We start from the raw sequence: 26961 nt of genomic DNA, 5'->3' as shown, positions 1-26961 counted from the left end.
CCTTGCCATTTGGGCTCCTACTTCTCTGCCTATGCAGCCCCATGGGGAATGTAGTGGTAATTCTTTTCTGATTGCCTTAGTCAAGAGAATATACCTAAGTGTCTTTTTTTTTGTTCTTCTCTGCAGAAAAACAGAAGCCAAGCAGGTAATAACCCAAATGCTTTTTCTCAAGCAGGAGCTAGGGGAAGGCTATAAGCCTCACCCTTTAATATTTTTATGCAGTGGGATAATATTGGGTCATCTGGAAAGTCATGATGCGTTTTTGCATAAACAGAAAAATATATCATGACTTTCCTGGCTTAATAGTAATAGTAATGCCTATTTAATAATACCTGAAGACAGTGTTGAATTGATGGTTAAGAATATGGGCCTGAGGTCAGTCCATTGCATTATCACTTATTTTTCTAAATCTTACCTTGAAATAAGGGAAACAGGGACATCAACAGTTTAGTTACAAGTCAGGCCACCAAAATAGAGTGCGAAAAAGAAGAAAGATGCTGTCCTTGCTGTTGAGATAAAGAATGTTTTCCTTTAGGCATTTTGTAAATAGTACTGGGATTTATGCTGTGAGTCCTTTGAATCTGTTGGCACTCTTTCTTCCTTCAAAATCTCTCTGGTTACAATGGCTTTCCCTCCAATTTCAGTCATTTTGGCAACTATCTATGCTAAAAAAAACTTAAGGCTATATATTTCTTATGTCAGAAGTGGGAATATAACATTTGAGTGCTTATCTTCTGTAATATCGTTATACGTACTTGGGAGATTGTAGGTTATTTCTTTCTCAAGACCTAGCCAATTGTATTTATTCCCTTATTTCATAATTGCTTTTATTATCTGTGTCTAAACTTTCTTCTAATTATTCCCTATTTCACAGTCAAGTGAGAAGCCCAATCAGGAGATAGTAAACTGATCTGAGATTAGGAGAAACTGAAAAGTCCTATGGTGGGAGAATTTGTAGTTAGGGGATTTAAGATTTGAGGAAAACAGGATTATGTAGATGATGTAAGCAGTAACCCTCTTTTGTAAGTAGCATTTATTTACTAAAGTGAAAGATATTTAAGACATTATTGATATCATTTTACATTTGTTAGCAATAATGGCTCTTAAACTTCTCAGTTCTGCTTACTACCCCTTAAGTTTGCTTTTCACTTTCTTCCATTATTGTTTTAAAGAGATGCTTGCGTATTTGTTCATGTATTGTAGATGGTGCATGTAACAAAGGCAACTGTTTTTCTTTTCCCCTCAAAATTTTAAAGACTTTTGTTTTTTTCCTTTTTGACTTGGGAGCCAGTTTTCCGCCTATCGTCTCATTTATACAACTCCCTTATCACATGTAATACTTGAGTATGTTCTAGGAGGCTAGTGTTATTTCCTTACTCAGTGAGTGTCTTTCCCAACACAGTTGCAGGAACACTTCCTTCTCTGCCATCTGCCATTCCCCTTTCCTTACTCCCACCTACATACAGTATTTCTTTGAAGTAGTATGCAGAATGACTCACAATTTGGTTAATTTGAATACTTCTGAACCAGAATCTCAGTTATTAGGAAGTTCTCATGTGTTCAGATTTTACATAAGAAGAATTCAAAGTTGGAGTGGAATCTCTATCATCATAAGCGACAATAAGTATAAACATCTATGAATTGTGACCCTTTTTTTATGCTCATGTCTACACTCCCGAAATTAATTTCCTTGAAGAACAACAGCAATGTACTCTTCCTGATTTCTTTTGATCTGTTACGACTTCAGCTCTTATTGCCCCTTGATGAACAAGGTTTTTCATTTTATTTGAATATTTTATTTTTTAAATTATTCTTCATCTTGTATTCAGAAATATCTGTGGTGTTTTAACACACTTTTTGGAGTATAAAAAAATACATTTAGAGGGGTAGTGGGAGGACTGGAAGAACAAGTTACGTTTGTAAAGATTTAAGCCCAGCCAGTCTGTAAACACAGGAGGGAAGCATCAAAGGATTTGGAGGAGGTGAATGACCTCACCTGAGCTAGGCTTTAGGAGGCTACCTTGGACCTTGGCATATAGAACAGGCTGGAAGGAAGAAAGACTGGAAGCCATGTGGCAGTTATTATTAGGAAAGTTGGTCTTGTGTTTTGTTTTGTTTTTTTAAGTAATTATTGACAATGTGAAAATTAAAGGAGCCTTCTAACTCTAGGTCATTGATGTGTTCATTGATCTGCAGTGAGATTTTGTTGAAATTTCCAAACTAAACGTTCCCTTTCTGAGACTTTGTACTGTGTCCCGACCTGGAGCAAATACAGATCAGAGAGATGAATTTCGAGGCATCTAGATCTGGGTTAAGAAGAAAGAATCATTACCAAAACCAGAAAGTATTTACTTCGTGGAAATGGTTTGTTTTTAGTGAACCAAAATCTCACTGTTGACAGAGTTGTATTGGGGTTATCAGAAAAATCACAACATATTTTTACCTAATGTGAAATATAGGAAGACTGCTTATCTGTGACAGAAAAAGAATGGTAATATGTAGATAGGTAAGATGGGTCGTGCTTTGTTGCCATCTGCACCCCACTACAAATCCTGTCTTTTCTTAGAAAAGTCATTGGTAGATTTAATTGCACCTAGTGGACTTGTTGACTGTGAACCATTATTAAGAAGTTATCAACTCTGTTGCCATTTCCTTTTGAGAGATGAAACCTACTTCAAATAAAGGTTAAGTCTACATCCTTTAATTACAACCTGTGGTATTTACAACGGATGTCCCAGTAAAACATTAACGTTTACCATCCCTAGCTTGCTAGTTTGTTCTCACAACACAGTGACACCTTTCAAATTGCTGTATAAAGCAAGAATGGAGAAAGGAAATGAATCTGGTTGAATCTTTACTTCAGAGTTTCTGAGATTGTTATCCAACAAAATACATTATAGACTCGTGTGTTTAAGGCCATGTTCCTCAAGCTGTATGGCCTGTGCTTTTCTTTGCCATTTATTCACATCAATTATTGTGAATTATGTTTTCAGTTCACATTTTATAGACTACGATACAAATTATAGAAATTGGGTCATATAACTGTAGTCAAACAGTTTCCATAGACACTGCTACTCTGAAAGTCTCTTTCTTCCTTTCCAGTGAACTCGGAGAAATTCCCACACTAAAAACACTACAAGTTTTTGGAATTGTGCCTGATGGTACCCTTCAGCTGTTAAAGGAAGCCCTTCCTCATCTGCAAATTAATTGCTCCCACTTCACCACCATTGCCAGGCCAACTGTTGGCAACAAAAAGAACCAGGAGATATGGGGCATCAAATGCCGACTGACACTGCAAAGACCCAGTTGTCTATGAAGTATTAAATACACAATAGCGTCTCTTCTCTTTCTTGGGAACAGGGAAAATAGGCAGAAAATCCAACTGCTGAAGCACTCAGCTAGATTTATTCTTGGTTTTCCCTTTGCCTTCATTCTCCAAGCATATGAGAGGACCATTTGAAAGGGAAAATGGTGAAGAGTTGCTTTTTTTTATGAAATGACTGTAAAAAGCTTCTATCACTGCTATGCCCCTAAAAGCCTAAGCAATAGGCCTTTTGAAACTTTAGGAGAGTGAGCCTATAACTTCAGGATATCTTAAAGAGGAAAATTTGAGCCACCTCTTGCAAATGCCTTTCTTATTTAGTCTTTTTTAGAATCAAGCTTAAAAATTACTCCAACAATTTTCATAGCCAAATTGAAACTTTCATGTTTAATTTTTCAGTATTGTTTTACAAGACATAGCTTGGAAGGACAATAAGCTGTTTGTATTGTGAGCTGAACAGAAAGAATCAGGATAGTCACCGTTGAGTCAATCTCTTCTGATGAGTCAATCTCTTCTGGAATGGGGGGAAAAATGCATTTCAGTTTGCCTTTAGATTTGAAATTAGGCTAATAGAAATAGTCACATATAATTCACCTGAAAAGCTAAATAAAAAACAAAACCACCAAAGGTATAGAACTGGTTTAGGATTTGAAGGCTCAAGAAGCAATTTTCTATGGCAGGTTAATTTGAAGTATCCTTTAATATTTGTTAAGGTATTATGTTTGTAGAATTCTAAATTAGGTGAGGAAATATAATTGTGGTTTTTCTAACTTCATAATTAAATTATGTTAATATGGGCTCTTAGCTTTTAAAATGACTTGCTTTGTTTTAGAAAGGTGCTATTAACCCAGTCTGAAGAGCTGGATGGAAGAATTCTGAAGTTTCTATTAGAGCTGAGGTTCTTGAGATTATATTTGTATTACTCTGGAATCAAGTATCTTAAATTGTCTTTTTTTTTTTTTAATGGTGTCTCACAATAATTGTTTGAAGCTACCCATTTTGTAGGGTTGTTAGACCTAAAGTTCCCTAAGAGGAACTGCCAGACACACTAGAAACAGGAATGTGTTCCATGCAGTCTCAGAGCAGTAAGTACTACTCGTGCCTCCATGAGAGTTAAAGCTCAGGTGTTGAACCTTTTGATAAGCATCAGTGATTTTTTTTTTAAATGTGGTATACAAAAGCAAAAAGATTACATTCTACTTTTTAAAATCACGAAAAGCTAGTTTATTTAGATTCATGACTTCCTTAAATATTCAAAATACAAAAAAGCCAAAATCCATTATTTCTATAAACAATAACTTTTAATCGAAAATTTTTTAATCTAACAACAATAGCATAAAGTGCCCTTATCTGCTCAGATCTAAGGAAAAACATTTCAAAGTAGTGTTATACAGGAAATGATTATGTTTCAATGTATTAGTAGTTAAAAAGTGCTAAATACTACTTGAAATTACTGTTTACAGATTAGTGACAAGGGCTGGTGATAGGATCTGGTTGGACTCTGACTTATGGGTGCCCTCAAACATAGTTCTTCCAGACTCAAGTCTAGCCATAAGCTGTTTTACCAACATGTCAAGAGTAATCTGTATTTTTGTATGTGATTTCTACTTTTATAGACCTGTTTTAAAATAAAACATTTTTATACAATGAATACTACAGCTAAGTTGTATTCTTTTCTTCTTTTTTTTCCTTTAAATATTTTGCTTAAAATTAGAAAGCACTTGGGACCAGCAGATGGTGTAACGATTACGTTGCTGGACTCCCACATACATTGTTGACCACAGTTCAAGTCCCAGACCCAGTGGCTTAAAACTCACACTGGGAGTGTGTGTGTACCCTAGATCCTGAGAGGAGAAGAGGAGAAGGAATTGCTCTGTGGACATCCCCCCGGAGGGTGATTTCTCGCACTCTCTGTCTCTGTCTCTCTGGTGAGTGCACATGCTCTATAGCAAAAATCTTTTAAACAAACAAAAAAAGGTTAAAAAAACATTAGTACTCAGTGTGTTGTGCCATAAGAACCTTCAAAACACTCTTAAGGGCAGCAGGTGGCGTAGAGGTTATATGGCTGGACCTCCCATATGGCTGACTGGTTCAAGTCCCAGACCTAGTGGCTTGAAAAATCACACTGGGCACGTGTGCATGCATGCCTAAGATCCCAGAAGGATAATGGAGAAAAGATTGTGGCATGGCCACCCACCCCCTCCTCCCAGGGGTAATTTCTCACTTTCCCTCTCAGTTTTTCTCTCCAGTAAGTACATGTGTCCTATGGCCAAAACCTTTGGGGGAAAAAAAGACCCCAAAGTAGTCCTTTTGACCTTATTTCATATGCTTGTTGAATTTTAAGTGATAGTCTTAATGCTGTTTGAAGGATGCTTAATATAACCTTATTATCTCTAAAGTGGTTCCAAAAATAGTTATGAAACATTTGAATTCAAGTGATTAATGTGATAGTCAATACAGCTGTCTCTCCAATCCCCCTCACATATGCCAAAATTCAGATGCTCAAGTCCCTTATATAAAATGGCATAATCTTGGTGTATAACTTACACCCACCTTCTTGGATTCTTTAAATCATATCTCGATTACTTACAATACCTAATACAATATGAATGCTATACAAACATTTAGGGAATAATGACAAGTAAAAGAATCTGCATGTTCAGTAGAGATGCAATCTTCAGCATCAGTATATTTTCAACTAACGGCTGAATCCATGGATGCAAGGATCCATGGATATGGAGGGCCAACTGTACTGTCAGTAATAATTAACTAATAACAAGGACCAGCAGATGGCATAATAGTTATGTCACTGGACTCCCATGTGTCGACCATGGTTTGCTTCCCAGACCCGGTGGCTTAAAAGTCATGCCAGGTTGGGAACCAGCAGTTAGTGTAATGGCTATGTCACTGGCCTCCCACGTAGTCAACCGCGGTTCGCGTCCTGGACCCGGTGGCTTAAAACTCACGCCGGGTGCATGTGCGTGCGTGCCCAAGATCCCGCGAGGAGAATGGAAGAGAAGGGATTGTGGCGTGACCATCCCCTCTGGGGGGTGATTTCTCACTTTCTGTCTCTGTCTCTGTCTGTCTGGTGAGCGCACGCACCCTATAGCGAAAACCTCTCCAAAAAAAAAAAAAAATCATGCCAGATTCATGTGTGTGCATGCCCTGCCCAAAATCCTGAGGTGATGAGAAGGGATTGTGGTGTGGCCATACCTCCTGGGGGGTGATTTCTGTCTCTTTCTGACAAGCCCACATGCCCTATAGAAAAACTCTCAAAAAAGAAAAATACTTTTCAAATACAAACTTGATCAGCATATACTAAATATATATTTTACTGTCATTCAGAAATTGTCTGAATAGTTCATTCTACCAGAGGTCTTCCAGGAATTCAATTCCTTTTTTAACTCATTCAAATGATGGAATGGTCATTCTTGACTATCACACAGTTTGGGGTCTTTTTTAAAAATTGTTGATGGTGTTTGAAGACATAAAAGAAGCACCCTTTACTGAATCTCATTGTACCACAAGCCCCCTTTCGCCAGCAGCTCTCCAACTCTTGAGGATCTTGGGTTCCCATATTGTGCCCTGTTTTTTTCAGGCCAGTCAAGCCCATAGTCAGCCATGCCATCTCCAGTACTGCAGGCTGTAGACTGTGCCACTGGCTGGGTCTACTCAGTTTTGTTGAATCTTTCACATTATCACTAATATGACTTATGTTTTTAATTATGGGAAAGTGTCAAGTATATGCAAAAGTAGAGAACATGATGGCCCTTACCCAGTTTCAACAATCATTAACTCCTGGCTAATCTCACTTTATCCACGATCTTGATGATTGCCTCCTCAGATCTCAAATCTTCCCTCTCTCACCCCCTGGGATTATTTTGAAACAAAACAGAGACCTATAACTTCATAGAATATTTCAGTATGTACCTTTTCTAAAAGGTAGGGGTTCTGAATAAATCTGAAACATTAAATACCAGCATGGTGTTAAAAATTCCCTAGTTCTCTCAAGTGGTTTCTTATACGGAATTTTAAGCTTTATTTTTTTTCCTTTCTTTCATGAGAGGTACCCTCCCCCACCCAAGGGGTTTTTCATGCTATAGTACACTAGGGATCCTAATGAGTGCACGCCTATTGTGTACGTATGGTGTATGAAGCCTGATGCGTCCCCAGGAAGTAGACCTTCCCACTCAAACATAGTTTCATTACTGCTGTACCATCTGGTCTCAACATGATTTGTTTTGATCAGGATCCCAAGCACAGACCACACATGGCATTTGATTGACATACTGTCTTAATGTTTGTGTTCCCCTTTATCCTTGCATGTGATTGATACACTGAAAAACTACGTCATTTGTCCTATGCCCCACCTTCTGGATTTTGCTGGTGGATGTCATCAATGATGTTTAACAGGCTTATCTGTCATTTTCATTTGCTGGTAGATCTAGCAGCAAAAAGCTCTATGCAAGGGTGGGTTTTGCCTTCTTTCTTCTGCTGCACCAGAGACATTTTATAACATCTAAAGACATTTTTGGTTGTCAAAGTAGGAAGGTGCTATTGGCATCTAAATCAGTAAAGGAAAGGAGGGCTGCTAACCATCCTACAACACAGGACAAGCCGCAACAATAAAGAATGATCTGGTCTAAAATGTCAATAGTGTCTGTTGTGAAACCCTGTGCTAGGGGCTTATATTATCAAGTTCTTTTATTAGCAAAGAGATACTTGATAAGTAGTATATTCTATGGAGAGGCATCCAGCATATCTGGCCTTCTTTTTATGGTGTTAACATTTGTCTGTTTTTATTTTCACTGCTGTCACTTTACCCACTCTTGGGCCTTTGGTTTCTCTCTCTCCTATACCTACTCACAAGTTCCAAACACATGATAGGCACTAGCCAAGTGCAAAACTTTTTATTTCTGGATAAAGTACTTGTGTTCCTTCTATCTTGACTAACTCAATTGCAGTTCAACATTTACTGTCTGCATTGTGGAGGAAACTTGTTGAACAACAGCACAAGAAAAGGAACCGAGCATATGAGGTAAGGCAAGTATTCCTGGTTAAACTAAAAAGAAAGCCCTTATCATTAAAACCCTAAAAGCCTAGACTAACTTTATGGATTTAATAATTACGTTTCAGTGAATCTACATATTAAAATGTTGGTATTTTGATATTTCTCAAAATATCTAAATTGCCACTTGAGCATTTAAATCACTATGTAAGAGGGTCTTTAAAAAGTTCATGAAAAATTATTATGAAAAAGCTGATTTCAAAAAAAATTTGCACCAAAATAAACTCATATTTCAATTCTATTTTTCCATAAGCTTTTTAAAATTAAGTTATTCAAGTTCACATTTACAATATTTTTTGGAAGCCAGTCAGTGGTGTGATGGTTAAGGCAGCTGCATCCCACATGGCTGACTACACTGTTTGAGTCTTGGGCCCAGTGGCTTAAAAAACATGCCAAGCATGTGTGCCCAAAATCCCAAAAGGAGAATTGAGAAGGGACTGCAGCATGGGCCATTCCCCATGGAGGATGATTTGTTTTCCCTTTCTCTCTCCCTGGTGAGTAAACTTTGTGTATAGCAATCCAAATAAATATTCTATTTTTATCTAAAATCCTCAGTGATTTCTTAAAAATGTATCTTTAAGCAGATAAGACTTTTAAAAAGTCTTCATAACTTCCTTACTGTAGAAAACTTATTAAGTCTTCTCACAGCCTTATGCCCTTACCCTCATGAGTATTTTTCATATAAACTATATTTTGGGACCAGCAGATGGCGCAATGATTATGTCACTGGATTCCCATATGGCCGGCCGACCGTGGTTCTAGTGCCAGACCCAGAGGCTTAAAACTCATTCAGGCATGTGTGTGTGTGTGCCCAAAATCCAAAGAGAATGGAGGAGAAAGGACTGCGGCATGGCCATCCCCCTTGGGGGATTCATTAGTACATTTACTTTTTTCTCCATACACAGCACTTATATATTTTTTCCATTATATTATTTAGGTATTACATTGTCCCTGGGATCATCTTTGCAAAATTATCATGGTGGATAATAGATGCTGTCCTTAAGTATAAGGATGCATGTATTATACTAATCCCACAGAATGAATTTTTTACTGATTTAAGTTCTAAATTTAATTATTTTCACAGCTGAATTTAATATATCCTTAAATTTATATTTGACAACCTTTCCAAATTAAGTGAATATTTTGCAATAAATAGTTTGTGTTAACTAGCTCTTTTCTGCTTATTTTAAAAATGAAGTCAGTGTAAAATTTCTGGACATGCAGGTTATACATTTAGGAAACCATGTAATATAATTTAATGTACTGGGGTCATGAATACAAATATATATGGAACATCAAAAATGTAAGGCAAAATGATCTGAAGAGCCTACACTTATGAGGTAAGCACTTTCTCTTTCGCTTAAATGACAAACTCAGTCTGTGTAAAGTAATAGCAGTGAATGGAATCAATAGAGAACAGAATAATACATAGAACAGTGGGGACAAACTTGAAACAAAATTTAGGGAAATTTTGGCTTTCAAATAATGACCCTATAAGATGAAGGACATAAGCAATGAAGTAAAAAAGAAGAAATAACAATGGTTTGATTTTATTCACATACAATTGCCATTAAAAGTTAATTCATTCATAAAAATTTGTTTTGCTACTCTAACATCCTTTGTCTCTCACCTCATATAGATAAATTCCCACCACAGAGCAGAAATGTTAGAAGTTATGTAGCAAATGAAACACATTAAGTATTTTTTTAAAACACCTAAAATATGGCTTAACAATTTTACACAGCAGGTTATCTATTAATATGTTTTATATTAATAGAACTATGGAAGCACTTGGACAATCAGATTTCTTTGAGATATTAAGGATAAGAGTGGGCATTTTTTTTTTCAAAATTATTTTAAGCCTGATGAATTTATATAGTGTACAATTTGACGTCTTTATAAAGTGGTATCTTATGTATGTTATCTAAGGGAAAAACAAAACACAAACTAGAGATCCAGCCTGGGAAAACACAATTTTATTTCATGTCTATCTAAGGCATTACGTAAATTCCTTGCTGTAAGTGTCTATGCAGATACTCTTAACTAAGAAAAGAAGAAAAACAGATTCTTCTTCTGGATATACAACAAAATGCAGATAACTTTTATACACTAATGTTTATAAAAATAATATAAAAGCAACATGTTAAGGGTTGGCAAGAGCACTCGATCTCACTATAAGTCCTAGCTTTCAGAATTTACTTCTGATCTCACCAGGTTCAAATTCTTTAAGAACAGAGTCTGTTTCATTCAACAAATATCCAGCACCTGACATGGTAATACATGGCACAGAGTGGGTGTTCAGTAAGTATTTGTCAGCTACTGAACAAAAATTTTCACTGGCAAGTGAAAAAAAAAACAAAAAACAAAAAACATGACTTTGAATAAATGGCATGAAAATACCAAATACTTCATTATGCAGCAGTAGGAGCTTTTTGTGAAAATTCTAGGATTACTTATTATAAGCAGATCAGAATTAGATCAAAATAATTCCTCCAAAAATAAAGGAATTCTCATAATGGTGAAAAAAAAAAAGCAATAGCAAATTATCCTACAAACCTATTATGTAAAACTTGGAATAGAAGCCAAGTGAAAACTGCAAAACTACTGTTTTACATATTTACTGAAGAATTCATTCTTTCTGACAATGTTCCTAACAGTAGATGAAAACATTTTTTTAAAGATTCTACCAAACTCCTAGCAGAACACATCTTATTAGTGTATCCTTTTATTCTATGAACCCATGTTAGAAAGTTTTAAAGATGGAAGACTTCTGTTAGACTCAAGTCACTTTTTTTAAATGTCTGATGTACAAGCCACAGGATAACTAATAAATCTGTAACAGTATCATGATTTTGTACCAATATATGTATTTCACCCAGTTGTTGAAATTAACCAGAGTAAAAGTCAAATGAAAACATTCACCTATAAATAATTTCAAAAATGATTATTTGAAACTTTTAAATTAATAAAGAGGCAAATAACATTGTGTTTTGAAATTAGAAAATTCTTAGCACATATAAAAACACATTTACCTATTTCAATTAGGTTAATGTCAGGATTTATCAAAAGTCTCCATCATCAAAAATTTTTTTAAATCTTGATTTTTAGATACTATAAAAAATATGCATTAATCAAATAATGTGTTTGGTCTGACCAATTCCATAAAGTTAGAAGGAAAGGGAAGGAAAAAACACTTGTACAGTTAAATTCCAAATCCTAAACAGTTAATCCTTTATTTAAACCTGCCTCTCTAAACTTAAAAAGATCTCAGCATTCTTGGTTACTGTGAGCAGTATGAAAATTTCGCTGGTATCAATTCTACTCAGTTCAGCCCATCTATTTTACATCTCTTTTCTATCAGAATCCAACAGAAGGATAATGCAAATCTCTCTGTCGCCTTCGAACCCAGGGCAGCCAGTCTCAACAGTAACCAAAAAGTGTAGCTGAATGCCTGGAGGTCTGTTTCTGCAGAACAAACTATTTTTTTAGTAATTGAAATTTGTCATCTGCGGGAATCCTTCACTGTTCTAGAAGTACAGTTCGAAGCTCATCTTCTTTATTGATCATCATCGAAGCAATTGCTCCATCATTAAACTCAAAAGAAGTTCCTCCATCCACAACCATACAGGCGTCCCAACAACGAGAACGAACACAAACCCTGAACAGAAAGAAATATTAAATATTAAGTTTTCTTAACTTGAAATAGTAAGTTTATTTAAGACCCTAAATTTTTATTTAAACTAGTAGATTATGTGGCCTTTATTTTAAAAACAAGCTGTTCTATGTAAATACATGTGTACCTCATCAAAGTCTGAAAACCTAAGTGTTCAGGGTAAAACCATTCACTCAAACATTTACCAGCAAATAAGTATAGACTTAATGGAACTAATAAGCTGTTTTCATATGACTGAATTTGAGTTACTACCATTATAAGTATTTTAAATATTAAATGTTAACTATTTTAAGTAAAATTTTTAGTAAGTATATAACACATACATTGAAGAGGCACAGATTATAGTGTACAGCTCAGTGAACACACTAGTGTAAACTACCATCCAAATCAGGAATAAAATGTTACCCAGCACCCTGGGAGCTCCCTCATTTTCCTCTCCCTGTTCCTGCTCCTGTTCCCTTCTTCCCAAGCCCACACACTATCCTAATTTCTACCAACACAGTAATACTGGGTCATCAGAAAAGTCCTAATCCATTTTTGCATAGAAAAATATGTCGAGACTTTTCTGACAGCCCAGTTCTTGAACTTTATATAAATAGAAAAATACAGTATGTACTCTGGTATCTGGTTTCTTTCGCTCAGTAGTATGTTTGTGAAATTCATCCACCTTATTCCATGTAGTAGTAGTGTATTCTTTCCATTGCTATAAAAATAACTTCCATTGTATTAAGATACCAATACATGGTATCTATACATGGCTCCTATTCATGGACATGTGGACTTTTACCTACTGAGAGTACTGCTGCTATAAATATCCTTTTTTGGGAACAGCAGATGGCATAATGGTTATGTTGCTGGACTTCCACATGACCAACTGCAGTTCAAATCCTAGATCCAGCAGCTTGAAACTCATATTGTGTGTGTGTGTGTGAGTGTGTGTGTGTGTGTGTGTGCGTGCACGCGCATGTCCAAAATCCCAACAAGAGAGCGGAAGAGACTGTAACATGGCCATCTCCCCTGAAGGGTGATTTCTCATTTCTGTCTGTCTGTCTCTCCAGCAAGTGCACATACCCTATAGTAAAAATCTCTTTAAAATATTCTTTTTTTTTTTTCAATGCCAGCGAGTACCACCGTGTGCATATCAGAGAGAAAGAGAGGAAGCATCCCTCCCCTACTGCTGCCTCAATGCAGCCTGGTCTTCCAAAATTCTTTTCCTCCAATTCTCTATCCCATCAAGAACCAGGATCCTAGGCACATGCACATAATGCCTCAAGTGTTTTTCAAGTTGCTGGGGCTAGGACTCAAACCTGGTTAGCCACATGGGACTGGCCCTACTATAAATACTCTTGAACAGTTTTTTGGTGCATATGTTTCTGTTGGTACATACATTTCTGCTGGACATATATGTAGAAGTAGAATTACAGGGACCACCATGTCTGCTATGTTCAGATTTGGCAAGTAATTGCCAAAACGATCATCCAAGCCATTGCACAATATATATTCCTAAGAATAGTGTATGTAAATTTCAATTATTCCTCCTCACCAACAACTGGTATTTTAGCCTTTCTGATAGGTGTATAATGTTACTGTATTTAATAAGCTCAAGCACCTTTTTCAGGCTTACCAGCCTTTTGAATATCCTATTTTATGTAATGCCTTAAGTCTTCTAGCCATTTTCCTATTGGGTTGCTTGACTTTTTATTGATTTGCAGAAATTTTTATATATACTATATATTCTGCCTATGTGCATGCACATGCTCAAAATCCCAACAAGAGAGCAGAAGAGAAAGGACTGCAGTATGGTCATCTCCCCTGGAGGGTGATTTACATACTGTTCACTACTGGATATAGGTCCTACAACTATCTTTCTCACTCTGTAGCTTGCGGTGTGTTTACATATTGGTATCTTTTGATTACTAGATGTTCTTAATTCCAGTGTAGTTCAATTTATCAATCTTTGTTATTCAAATACTTTTTAAATAATTCATTTTCAATAACCAACATTAGGAAGCTCTTCTATTTATATTAGCCAAAGTTTTCTTTTCTTTTCTTTTTTGAAGAGGTTTTTTGCTATAGGGCGCGTGTGCTCACCAGACAGAGACAGACAGAGAGACAGAAAGCAAGAAATTACCCCCCAGGGGGGATGGCCATGCCACAATCCCTTCTCTTCCATTCTCCTCCCGGGATATCTTGGGCATGCACACATGCGCCCAGTGTGAGTTTCAAGCCACCGGGTCCAGGACACGAACTGTGGTCAACTACATGGGAGTCCAGCGACATAGCCATTACGCTAACTGCTGGTCCCTTAGCCAAAGTTTTAAAAGGTATATATCTTTGAAGGAATCTGTAGTTTCACTCAAGCTGAGTACAGATTGTTGATTAATCACAACTAACTCTCAAATGAAGAAAGTAAATTGTGTGTGTGTTTGTGTTGTGTGTTTTTAATTTTCCCAGAGGGCGTGCATGCTTGCTAGTGAGACAGAAAGAGAAAGGGAAAGTGAGAAAGCACCCTCATGCATACATACATGCCCATCATGCTTCTCAAGCCACCAGGTCTGGGACTCAAACCACACAGTCAGCAATGTGGGATCCAGCTGCCTTCACCATGATGCCATAGGCTGAACAGTGCAAAGTAAATTTTAAGATGTAGGAGAATGCTCGGTTGGAATAGTGCTTGCACATCTATGTTTACTGTGGCATTATTCACAATTTCTAAGTCATGGAACCAACCCAAATGTCTACGAACAAATGAATGGATTAAAAAAGTATGGCACGTATACTCTATGGAATACTACTCGGTCATAAAAAAAAAAAACAAGATCCTGGCATTTGATAGGAAGAGAATGAATGTGGAGGATTTACTGCTGAGTGAAGCAAGACAGGCTATCAAACAGAGACATTGTACGTCTCCACTTAATATAAACTGACTGTCCACACTCTATAGTGGAAACTGAAGGTTTAGGGGATACAGAAACATGGGAAATGGTTATGGATACTGGAGATAGCATGGGAGAAGGGTGGGAGATATTTATGGGTCACAGAAATAGATAATTATCTATTCATGATAATGTATACAGTATCCTCAACTGGACGGGCGTGAAATATATTCGTGTTGGGTTAATTCACTTTATAAGCTAAGTGATATATATAGTGATTGAATGTTTAAAATAATAAAAAAAGAAGCAAATTAGGAAAATGTAAATAGTGTTGAAATTCTGACTAATGTATGGTAACTAAAACAAGCAATAAATAATTCTACATCCAAAGTGCAAAAAAAAAAGTGTTATCTTTTCAGTGTCTTACGTGGGAAAAAAGCAACTATATATTCACAAAAGAAACACTGTAACGAGCAATTTGTAATTAAACTTCTTTACATGCAATAAGATAGATATTTCCTAATTACAGGTTTTTCTTGTTACCTTAGAAATTGAGAAAACTTTAAAAAATGAGAAATTACACTCCTTTTTATATATCCTTTCCCCTAGTACTAATAATTAAAAAAAAAAAACTATAGCAAATTTAATATGTGTGTGGAGGAGGTAACCTCAAGGGAAAAGAAATAAATCCTACTTTAAAGGTTTATTGCTACACAACTAAATTTTTTTTTTAATTTAGATTTTTGCCATAGAGTGAATGCATGTACAGGAGAGAGACATAGAAAGAGAGAAAGTGAGAAATCACTCCCAGGGGGATGGCTACATTGCAGTTCCTTTTCCTCCATTCACCTCTTGAGATTTTTGGACATGCATGCACATGTACTTGGTGGGTTTTTCAAGACACCTGGTCCAGAACTCCAACTATGGAGCCATGTGGGATCTAGTGCCTTAACCACCACACTACTTGCTGGTACCAACTTAGGTTTTATATAAATGTGTATCATTTTATTCCATAGTTTATGGGGAAAAAATGCTTTGTAATTAGTTATGTTAAAATAATTAATTATCTTAGTGTCTTTTTTGAGATCTGTTGAATTTACTATAACCCAAAACTGACATCATTTCTGGGACAAACAACATTAGAACTATTTAGCATTACAACTATGATTAATAATACTAATGCATAATAGATACTTAAGAATCTCATACAGTTTTGGAATACCCATTGACACAAATTTCTATACACAGAGAGTTAAACATCATTTCATTTTGACAATGTTTCCCATATAATTTCAATATGTCAGAAAGTCAAATCCCTCTTTCTTAGACATCCAAGGGCCCTGTTAAGAATTTCCAAAAATTAGTCTCAGGTCAAAAGACTTAAATTAAAACTGAAATTTTACTTCAGAAGCCTGTCAAATATGAAAAGCTTACAACACTTGATCAAAATAGGATCAAGTTATTATGATTATATGTCATTTACTTAACCAAAATGACAATTTAAAAAAAGTGTAAAGCATAGCTATTAAAAAAAAAAAAACTTTACCTTTAACAGAATAGAATCAGACTTGATTAAGACAGCAGAATAGATTAAAGATAAAATAAAACTACCACCCAATTAAGTAACTATACCCTCTTCTAGTCTCTTAAATTTCAGTTCCTATAAAACATAAGATTGAAAGAAAATATTTTACCCAGGTTAGCAGGATACCTCATGAGTTCCACAGGTTCTACTTTTCCTGCTAGATTAAGTCTGAACAAGTGATTTAGTGGAAATGAGTATTAGTAAACCCAAGTGTGTTTCACAATGGATGATAGCCATAAAAACAATACCAGTCAGACCTAGGATGCTTACTTTGAAGAGAAACAACGCTGACGACTGCTTGAGAAAACTCTGTTTGCTATTGGTTCTCGAATACTGAAAAGTATTTTTGGTTCTTCTGGACTATAGAGCAGTGATTCATTATATTCATTTGTTACTATAAAGGAAAAAAAAAAAACAGCACATTCAATTAAAAAGTCCACCCCAATGGAATATATGGTTGCTTATGAGAAGTGCAAAAATCAAAGACAGACACTATCCCCAACTTAAAAATAAATCTGGCTCTAGGACTCGAACCATACTTGCCATGTGAGATTCAGCTGTTTCCGCCACCACAACACTGACTGCCCCTACCCAATGTGGTTTTAGAAATATTTAGGACCATCCTTCACTGTAATCAAGAAGTACATGAGGCAAATTTTGTTAAAGACAGGTATACAAAGAGATAAGGCTTAAGGGGCCAGTAAGTGGTGTAGTGGTTAAGGTGCTGAACGCCCATATGGCTGACCATGGTTTGAAACTCAGACCTGGAAACCTAAAATTCATGCTGGGTGGGTAAGTGTGTGTGTGTGTGTGTGTGTGTGTGTGTATGCACGTACGCGTGTGTATGTGGGCACGTGTGTGCCCAAAATCCCAAGAGGAGAATGGAAAGGAAAGGATTTACGGCATGGCCACCCCCCCATGGGGCTATTTCTCACTTTCTCTTTCTCTGACTGTCTCGCTCTATCTCTCTAGGGAGCGTGCATGCCCAATAGTAAAAATAAAAATAAAAATAATAAAAGATAAGGCTTGAAAGGAAGTCTAGATAAACACACAAAAAAAATACATTTATTGTCAGATGATCTACCTTATTTACAAAGTTTTTGCTTTTTATTTTTGTAAGAGAGATTTTTGCTATAGGGTGCATGCGCTTGCCAGACAAATAGAGAAACAAAGGGTGAAATGACCCTCCCAGGGGGATGGCCATGCCATAATCCCTTCTCCATTCTCCTTTTGGGATTTTGGACACGCATGCACACACGCCCAGCATGAGTTTAAGGCTGGGTCCAAAACTTGAACTGAGGTTGACTACGTGGGAGTCCAGCAACATAACCATTATGCCATTTGCTGGTCCCTACAAAGTTTTTTTTAAATTATTTGGCTCTGTAAAATAATTTACTCATAAAAATAGAATTTTGCCTCGGTGGGAACACCACACAAAAACATGCTATTGATAGTTCTAAAGAAAATCTCAAGAGAACAGTTTCAGCAATGTCTGTAACGGTGACTGTACAATTGGCATTCACTATTTCTTCTGAACACAATCAAGTCTTCAAAAATTTAACATTCAGAAAAGCTATGTTTATTAAGAGAAAATCCAATCACTGTATTTTGTATATTCCCTAATTTTTAAAAAAAATTTATTAATATTTGTTTTCTTAGTTTTGTTATAGGGTGTGTGCACTCACCAGAGAGAGAGAAAAATAGTGAGAAAACACCCTAGCGGATGGCCATGTAAGAACCCCTTCTCATCCAGTCTCTTCTTGGGAGTTTGGGCACAGATGCACATATATACAGTGTGATTTTCAAATTGCTGGATCCAGGAATTGAATCATACAGTCAGTCGGCCATGTGGGATCCAGTACCTTAACCTCCAGGTCATTTGCTAGCCCTATACCCTTACTTCACACACCTGACATAAAGTTCAGCTGTTCTATATATAAGTCAAATTATATAATTAAGAATTAATTACTATACAGGAGAGTCTTCAGAAAGTTCATAGAAAATGTGTATTACAAAAAAAAAAACTATTAATGGATTTCAAAATTTTTTGCACTATAATAAACTCCTAACTTTAATTCTATCTTCCATGAACTTTTTTTTTTTTTTTTTACCTTTTTTCCATAGGGTGCATGCACTCACAGGAGAGAGACTCAGGAAAAGTGAAAAATCATTCCCCCCAGGGGCATGGCCATGTCACAATCCCTTTTAGGATTTTGGGCACACACATGCACCTGGCACAATTTTCAAACCACTGGGTATGGGACTCAAACTGTAGTCATTCATGTGGGAATACAGTGCCTTAACTACTATATCACCCACTGGCTCCTTCTATGAACTTTATAAAGTCTTCTTGCATGTGCTCAATCTTCCTTTCTTTGATAAAGATTTAAAGCTAATTCACAAACCATGATTAAAATAAACTTTTAGGCCTAAACTGAGACAACAGAATCCATTCTAGAGAATGAAAAGGGGCTTCGGAGTTTATAAAAGTTAAATAAACTTTTTCTAAGTTTATTTCTTCTGGAACTGAGAGAGACAGAGATAGATAGCACCCCCAATAACTTCTTGTTGCTGCAATCCACCCCTAGCTTCAGCCTGAGATAACCCAGATCACAGGCACACACGTGCCCAGAATATTCAGGGAGGTCTCTATATGCACACTCAGCTTCTTATGTGAGTCAGCCCATAGAATATCACATTTTACCCCTTCCTACTGAATAGCCCTGACATCATAGATTTAGTTCTGTTTTTAAACTATTTTGGAGGCAAAACTATTCCGCCAACAAAAGAAGTCTCATGTGAAAATTCAATATAAAATAAAATGACACTGTTAAAATATTTTATCATGTTCAAAAGTATTGCTAACTCAGTTTAATGGCAACAAGTAAGGAGACTGCTAACTGTTCTGATAACTCTCAAATTCAAGTGCTCATGTTTACTGATGACAGCTGAAGTTTCCTATGTGTCCATATCTATTTTTTGCCATTATTTGTTTTCATTTTGGTTTTACAGCCATGTACTGCAATGGGCCACATATATGATGGTCTTCACAACAGGCTACGCTGTATAGGTTAGGTGTGTAGCAAGCAACACCATCTGGGTTTGTTTAAATATATTCTGTGATGTTTGCACAACAACAAAAGTATCGGACACATTTTTGAGAACTTATCACCATCATTAAGTAATGCATAACTGTATATACTGAGAAAATTCTTACATAGGCAGGTAGATGCAACTATAGACAACTGTATTTTTGTTTTGTTTGTTTTTAATTTTCCTTGAAATTGTAAAATACTCTTCAATTGGGACTACAAGTTGGCATAATGGCTGTCGCTGGACTCACATGTAGTTGATCACGGTTCAAGTCCTGGACCCGGTGGCTTCAACTCATGCTGGGTGCATGTGCGTGCGTGCCTGCCCAAGATCCCGAGAGGAGAATAGAGGAGAAGGATTTGTGGTGTGGCCATCCCCCCTTGGGGGTGATTTCTCGCTTTCTGTCTGTCTCTGTCTTTCTGGCAAGCACACATGCCCTATAGCAAAAACCTCGCCAAAAAATAAGTAAATAAATAAAATACTCTCCAATTCACTAGGGATAGCAAGAAAAGCTTACAGGTCTGTACAAAAATGATCCCACAAGATGAGCCGACTAGACTATGTTATTAAAACCTGATATATAAACCAAATGAATGTGATTTTCAGTTTAAGAACATATTTAAAGAATGCATTTGAAGAACTCCTAAGCAACTGCTAGATGACGGACTTCAACTTCCTCTTTTCACAGCAGGAAGAGGAGGAGCAAAGGATCATAATTTTGCCCACAGTTTCACAGTAAGTAACTGACCTAGAACTGGAACCCAGGTCTTCAAATTTATCAGTGTTCTTTCTCCAACAATGCTATTTCCCTTCAATGAATCCTAAACTGAACAAAACTAGGTAGGAAAAAGTTAAAAGAACGCTTGAATGAATCTAAGAATTAGCATTCACAGCTCAGTGAATTCCATCTCATTTAGTGGATATTAATAGCACACCAAATTTAGGTATACATTCCCTATTTGCAAAATACAGATTACTCTTTTTATTTTCCTATCCCCATAATATGTCTGTAGTTACACTGTTTTGAAATAGAGGTTCTAATTCATGGTTAACAAAAATCACAGTATGAAATTCCAGCTTTAAACTTTAAACTGTTTAAATACATTTAAAGGTTTATTATATTAAGAAGATGTTTGAGAAGCAAGATGGAGGTGCAGTGGTAAAATGCAACCCTCTATGAAGCTGACCCACATAGGAAGGCCCTGGGTTTACGTTATGAGACCTCCCTAAGTACAACAGGTACATGCATGCCTGTGATCTGGGGCTGGCTGAGGCTGCAGAGTGGATCATGGCATCAAGACCCTACTGGGGGTAGCTGTTTGTCACTCTTAATCACGGAAGAAATCATCGATAAACTTAAAAAAAAAGGCCGATTCAGTCAAATTTGCTAATTAGACAACTACATGTCACATTATCATTCTCAAAATTGATACAGAACTAAATAAAACTGTTAATGGTTAATCGTTTATCACTGACCTTTCTCTACCAATTCTCTGTTCAATGGAAGACTCAAATTTCCTTGTCGCTTTGCTATTAAAGAAAAAAACAAAGTATCTTGATGAAATATTTTATATCATATAATAGTGAATATATAATATAATGCTATATATATAATATTATAATCATATAACGTAACAGCTGTTTTGGTACTTACCAATATTTAAAACATCTTCCACAGCCTGAGTTGCAACCCTATTAATATTGAATGACCTAGAAACAAAAACCACATAATTCCTTTGTTTTAATTCTAAAACCATGTTAAAAATTAAAAAGGAATAATATAGTTAATATATAAATAATTCTTAAAAATTTCTGAAATAAGTTATAAACACACACAGTTAAAAACCATTAAACAGGCCCAGCCTTGGTGGCACAAGTGGTAGCATACTGAACTGCAGTGCTGGTAGCCACATGGCTAACATGGGTTCAGATCCCCAGTACAGTTGGCCTGAAAACACACCAGGCACAGGCACACATGCCTAAAATCCTTAATTGCTAGAGGGCTAGGAGAAGGGGATCACAGTGTTGACAAGATCCTATCAAGTGCACCTCTCTCTCTCTCTCTCTCACACACACACACTCTATCATACACAAAATAAATAAACTAAAAAACCTGATAAATGATGGATTAGCATAGGTATAGGAAAGGAAATATTCTCATACACAAATAGAAACACATCAATTATGCACTACTGAAATTTAAAATTAGCCCATTCACAGTAGCTCATGATAAGATACTATTCTTTGGCAGTCTAGAACCATGCGGGATGCCTCAGTTCAATTCCTGGCTTACCCTAAAATGTCAGGCACAGTAGCATGTGCCTGTAGTCTCAGTTAGGATGCAGAGACAGGAGGATCATGACACAATGAGACCCTATCTAAAGTAAGACATATATACAAAACAACACACACAACGCTTAATGAACATATCTTTTCAATCTAGTAATTTATCCTAAAATACATTTCCACATATAATGCACAGACTGGTATAAGAATATTTACTAAAGCAATGTATATAATAGTAAAAAATTCAAATATATACTCATAGACAGTTGGTAAAACACATAACTACTCATTATGATATCGAAAAGAAGAGAATTCTACGTGCTGATATGGAAAAACTATTAAGTTAAAAAATCAAAAGGCATTATATAGTATATTCACTTGATCCCTGAACAACATGGGGATTAGGGTTGTCTAATCCCAACCAGTTGAAAATCTATGTATAACTTCTGACTCCCCAAAACTTAACTCAGCTTACTCTGGTCAGGGCCTGAGTGAAACAAACAGCATAGCATGCCTGTCCTGGCCCTGAGTCCCACCAACTTCCCTGCTGCTACCCTAGCCAAGGAGCAAGACAACAGCCCATGCATGGCAGACCCCAGTTCACAAAGCGCAGCCACACCTTTACCCCAGGGAAACAGAGTAATTATTTGGAGGCAATAACCAATCCCTGCCACCTTCATGCTGACCAGGTACCAGTCATCTCCAGAAATAGTTGAAGATCTTATTCCCCACCCCACTTCTCAAGTCCACTTTGGTAATGTCTCCATGACAACAGAAACAAATGACAAGTATCACACCCACAGTGAAAGAGCTCCAGATGATTATTGTTGAGTATCACCTGGAACAATAGCAGTAGGGGAAAAGATCTCAGAGAGAGAGAGCTGCCAAGAGTAAGGGACCCAGGAGTCCTGGCCACCTGGGATCACAGAAACAGAAGCAGAGTCAAGGCTGGCCACCTATGGGACACCAAAAAGATACAAATTCCATCCCTAAAACTCAGGAAAGGGGCAGTGAGAAAGCCAGAACAGAGGAACCTTCACCCATACACCATCATGGGATCCCCAGGGAGCCCACTTGTTCAGAGAAAAGATATATCCTGGAGCCAGCCCAATGGTCTGGTGATTCAGGGAGCTAGATCCCACATAGCCAACTGCACAATTCAAGTCCCTGCCCCAGTGGCTTGAAAAAACACACCAGGTACAAGTGCATGTGTGCCCAAAATTCCAACAAAGGTGGAGAAATGAAGAAAGGATTGCAGCATGACCACAACCCAATGGGGGATGCTTTTACCCTCCCCCTGTCTGCTTCTGTCTGGTGAGCTCGTATACTCTCTGGCAACTTTTTTTAAGAGAGATTTTTGCTGTAAGATGTATGCACTTGCCAGAGAGAAAGAAAGCAAGAAATCACTTCCCGAGGGGATGTTCACATCACAATCCATTATCCTCCATTCTCCTCTTGAGATCTTGGGCATGCATGCACATATGCACAGTGTGAGTTTTAAGCCACCAGGTCCAGGACTCAAACTGCGGTCAACTATGTAGGAGGTCCAGTGACTTAACCACTATGCCATCTGCTGACCCCTCCTCCAGCTAATTTAAAAGAGTAAAAAAAAAAAAAAAAAAAAAGAAAGAAGGAGATATCTTGGAATCAAATCTGCAGTTGGGAATGGATGAACACTATGGAACCAGCAGTTAGCGTAATGGCTACGTCGCTGAACTCCCATGTAGTCGACTGCAGTTTGAGTCCCGGACCCAGTGGCTTAAATTCATGCCAGGCGCGTTGCTATAGGGAGCGTGCGCTCGCCAGACAGACAGAGACAGACATTAGAGACAGAAAGCGAGAAATCACCACCCAGGAGGGATGGTCACGCCACAATCCCTTCTCCTCCATTCTCCTCTCGGGATCTTGGGCACGCATGTACACACGCCCGGCGTGAGTTTTAAGCCACCGGGTCCAGGACGCGAACTGTGGTCAACTACATGGGAGTCGAGTGACATAGCTATTACGCTAACTGCTGGTTCCCTTTCTCTATCTTTCTGGCAATCGCACACATGACTTATAGCAAAAAATAAATAAATAAAATAAAATAAAAATAAAAAACTGTCAAAAAAAAAAAGAATGGAGAACACTAGATTTCTTATTTCTTCACTTTTGGGGAAAATCTTTTGGCTTTGGGAGGGCTTTTATTTATTTAATTTTATTTATCATTATTATTTTTTAATTTGATACAGATATGAACCAGAGAGAGACAAAGAGAGAGAGGGAAAGTGGGAAAGCAAGCCACCAGGTCCAGGACTTGAACTGTGGTCAGCCATGTGGGAGTCCATCACCCCGTCATGCCACCTGCTGGCACCAAAAATCTTTTGTTCTTAAAATGTGATAAATTTAGTGTTAGGTCAAAGGAAAAAAAAAAAGAATTCCAGGGCTGTCGCTATGAAACAGAGAGAGACAAAGAGAGAGAGGGAAAGTGGGAAAGCAAGCCACCAGGTCCAGGACTTGAACTGTGGTCAGCCATGTGGGAGTCCATCACCCCGTCATGCCACCTGCTGGCACCAAAAATCTTTTGTTCTTAAAATGTGATAAATTTAGTGTTAGGTCAAAGGAAAAAAAAAAAGAATTCCAGGGCTGTCGCCATATCCATAGCCTAGTGGTTAAGGGAGTTAATGGATCCCATATGGTCAACTGCAGTTTCAATTCTGGCCCTGCGTGGTTAAGAAACATTCTAGGCATGTGTGCAAATGGCCAAAATCCCATCAAGATGGAAAAATGGAAATGACATTATGTTGTGACCATACCCTACTGGGTGGTGTCTGGGGGATGGGGAATGGAGAGGTTCTCCCTCTCTGTCTCAGTCTCTCTGTCTCTATCTAGCAATTAAAAAAAAATTCCAAATAGAAGTATATTTGTCCAGTTTAAACCTGTGCACCCCATAGCAACTCTCTTTAAAAAAAAAAAAAAAAGAATTCTTCTACTGGTTCATAACCCTTCTTACATGTCCAGATGTAATAAGATTTAATACCAATGAACAGAAATAATATAATGAGTCAATACAACTCTAAGTGTAACTCACTGGTTCTTTACTTTTGTTTTTGAGAAGTTAACGATATTCCCCAGGCCCTGATTTTCTTTTTTTAAGAATTATTTGATATAGCTTTATTTATTTTAATTTGACCAGAGAGGGAGGGGGGTAAGAGAGAGAGAGAAAACCGCCAGATTCAGGACTCAAAGTGCAGTCAGCCATGAGGGAGTCCAATGCCCTTAACCACCACACCACCTGTTGGACCTTCCCCACACCCTCTTAACCCTATTTCTTTCCTAGCTGGAGAAGCATGATAACATTTTGCACGTTCCTTTTTTTTCTTTTAATTATTTTTATTTAACTTTATGTATCCACTTATTTATCTATTTTAATTTGACCAGAAAGGGACAGAGTGAGAGTGAGAGAGAGAGAGAAAGAGGGAGAGGGAAAGTGAGAAAGTAAGCCACCAGATCCAAGACTCAAATCGCGGTCAGCCATGTGGGAGTCCTGCACCCCTAACCACCATGCCACCTGCTAGCCCCCGTTTTGCACATTCTTTTAAGAAAAATACAGATACACAGAACTCCAATTAAAAAATTACAGTCATAGACCAAACCCCTTTTACTAAAAAAAGTCTAAAAAATGGTACTTTCCTACTCCCATTTTCCATATCATCTGCCCTGCCCTCCAATTTCACATTCCAACCACACCAAGCTCATCACTGCCTCTGTACCTTTACTTATACTTACCATGTGGCATAAAGCAAAATATTATAAGTTTCCTGACTTCCTTACTGTTTAGCATAAGGTTTATAATACCTATTATCTCTTAGTATTACTGTTACACACTACAAAACATAAGGCACTTAGGGCACTATCAAGCTAATGGCAAGAACTCGATAGTGAATAGAAATTTCAAAAGTAAGCAACATATATGAGCTATATTCTCTCTTTTGTAAAAAAAAAAAAAAAAAAAAAAAAAAGTTTGTTTATTTCATGACAGAGAGAGAGACACAGAAAAGACACCTTCAACAGACAGAGTCTCACCACACCAAAACCCACCTCACAACCTTCTAATCTTCCAGGCACATGTGTGTGTACGCCAACATGTTTACACTGACCTGGGATCCAAACCCGGGGCTTACACGTGGCTCTGGAATCACACAGCAGTATTCTACTACCTGTGCTACTGCAGCAAGGCCCATCGAGTTAGATTCTAATTCCTTTGAATATCCACATTATTTTAAATCTAAAAGTCATCTAAAAACAACTATGTTTACTAGTGTTCTATTGAATTAAAATATATAGTTATAGGAAAAATATTTAAATAATTAATAGCTCCTCATAGTAATAATTTAAGAGAACAGAAGTCTGATAAGAACTTAACTCTAAAATTCCTAAAACTATGACCTATTAGAAATATCACAAACCAAGCCAAACTGAATCCTCTGAATGGGAGTTAAGATTACAGTAATTTCCTGGTTGTAATGCAGATTTCAGCCAGTTCACTCTACTTCAAAAGAAGTTTATATTTTACACTGAAACTTTATGCCTAACCTAGTATTACCCAGAACATGGCAAATATTTTCTTAGTTTTACCACCTTTATCATTCTATGAGTTCCTATCTGAAACTGGATATAACCTCTACAAATCAGAAGACAAAATGAATATCATATCTTCATCAGCTTCTGAAACTCCATCTCCTAAAAGCAGCTCCTCATCCTTAAGTTTGGTAGAGCAGAATATATGGAGGGGAACTGCAAACAATCTTAAGAGGTAACTAACTGAACCATATGGTGATGTGGTACTTCTCTCAGTGTAGAGTAAATCATGCTCCATGCTGGGTATTGCACTGAGATGATAATGGGACAACTCAAAGACAGTTGTTGTGTGATTCAACCATATACCTTGACCCTTTTGGAAGAATTTCAGGAAATGCAAAGATGTAATAGGAACGCCCCAAATTCAATATTTTCCTGGAGAAACATAATTAGTCTATATTTTCTAGCCCTTCTTGCCATATAGCCACACGACTGAGT

General features: G+C 37.1%; 2 protein-coding genes across 4 annotated transcripts in view; one reads left to right on the top strand and one right to left on the bottom strand.

Annotated features, from left to right (window-relative positions):
* Nucleotides 1-4973, top strand: part of SKP2 (S-phase kinase associated protein 2) — a 37093-nt gene extending 32120 nt beyond the window's left edge. Inside the window, exons 10-11 of one of the 2 annotated variants that reach the window (XM_006156323.3) lie at nucleotides 127-145; nucleotides 3103-3185. In XM_006156323.3, coding sequence (XP_006156385.1) covers nucleotides 127-145; nucleotides 3103-3105 — 22 coding nt within the window. In that variant the 3' untranslated portion in view covers nucleotides 3106-3185. Of the gene's footprint in view, nucleotides 1-126; nucleotides 146-3102 lie in introns of both variants that reach the window. The other variant, XM_006156322.3, reaches the window with a different exon arrangement.
* Nucleotides 4974-9924: 4951 nt separating this feature from the next.
* Nucleotides 9925-26961, bottom strand: part of NADK2 (NAD kinase 2, mitochondrial) — a gene marked incomplete at its 5' end in the record, with an annotated part of 63463 nt that continues 46426 nt past the window's right edge. For both annotated transcript variants that reach the window (XM_006156357.3, XM_014590829.2), the window contains 4 exon segments: nucleotides 9925-12048; nucleotides 16795-16918; nucleotides 21094-21147; nucleotides 21272-21327. In XM_006156357.3, coding sequence (XP_006156419.2) covers nucleotides 11910-12048; nucleotides 16795-16918; nucleotides 21094-21147; nucleotides 21272-21327 — 373 coding nt within the window.

This window comes from Tupaia chinensis, unplaced genomic scaffold (assembly GCF_000334495.1).
Source record: "Tupaia chinensis unplaced genomic scaffold, TupChi_1.0 Scaffold000489_1, whole genome shotgun sequence".
Classification (NCBI taxonomy): domain Eukaryota; kingdom Metazoa; phylum Chordata; class Mammalia; order Scandentia; family Tupaiidae; genus Tupaia; species Tupaia belangeri.
This window is presented reverse-complemented; position numbering and strand designations above follow the sequence as displayed.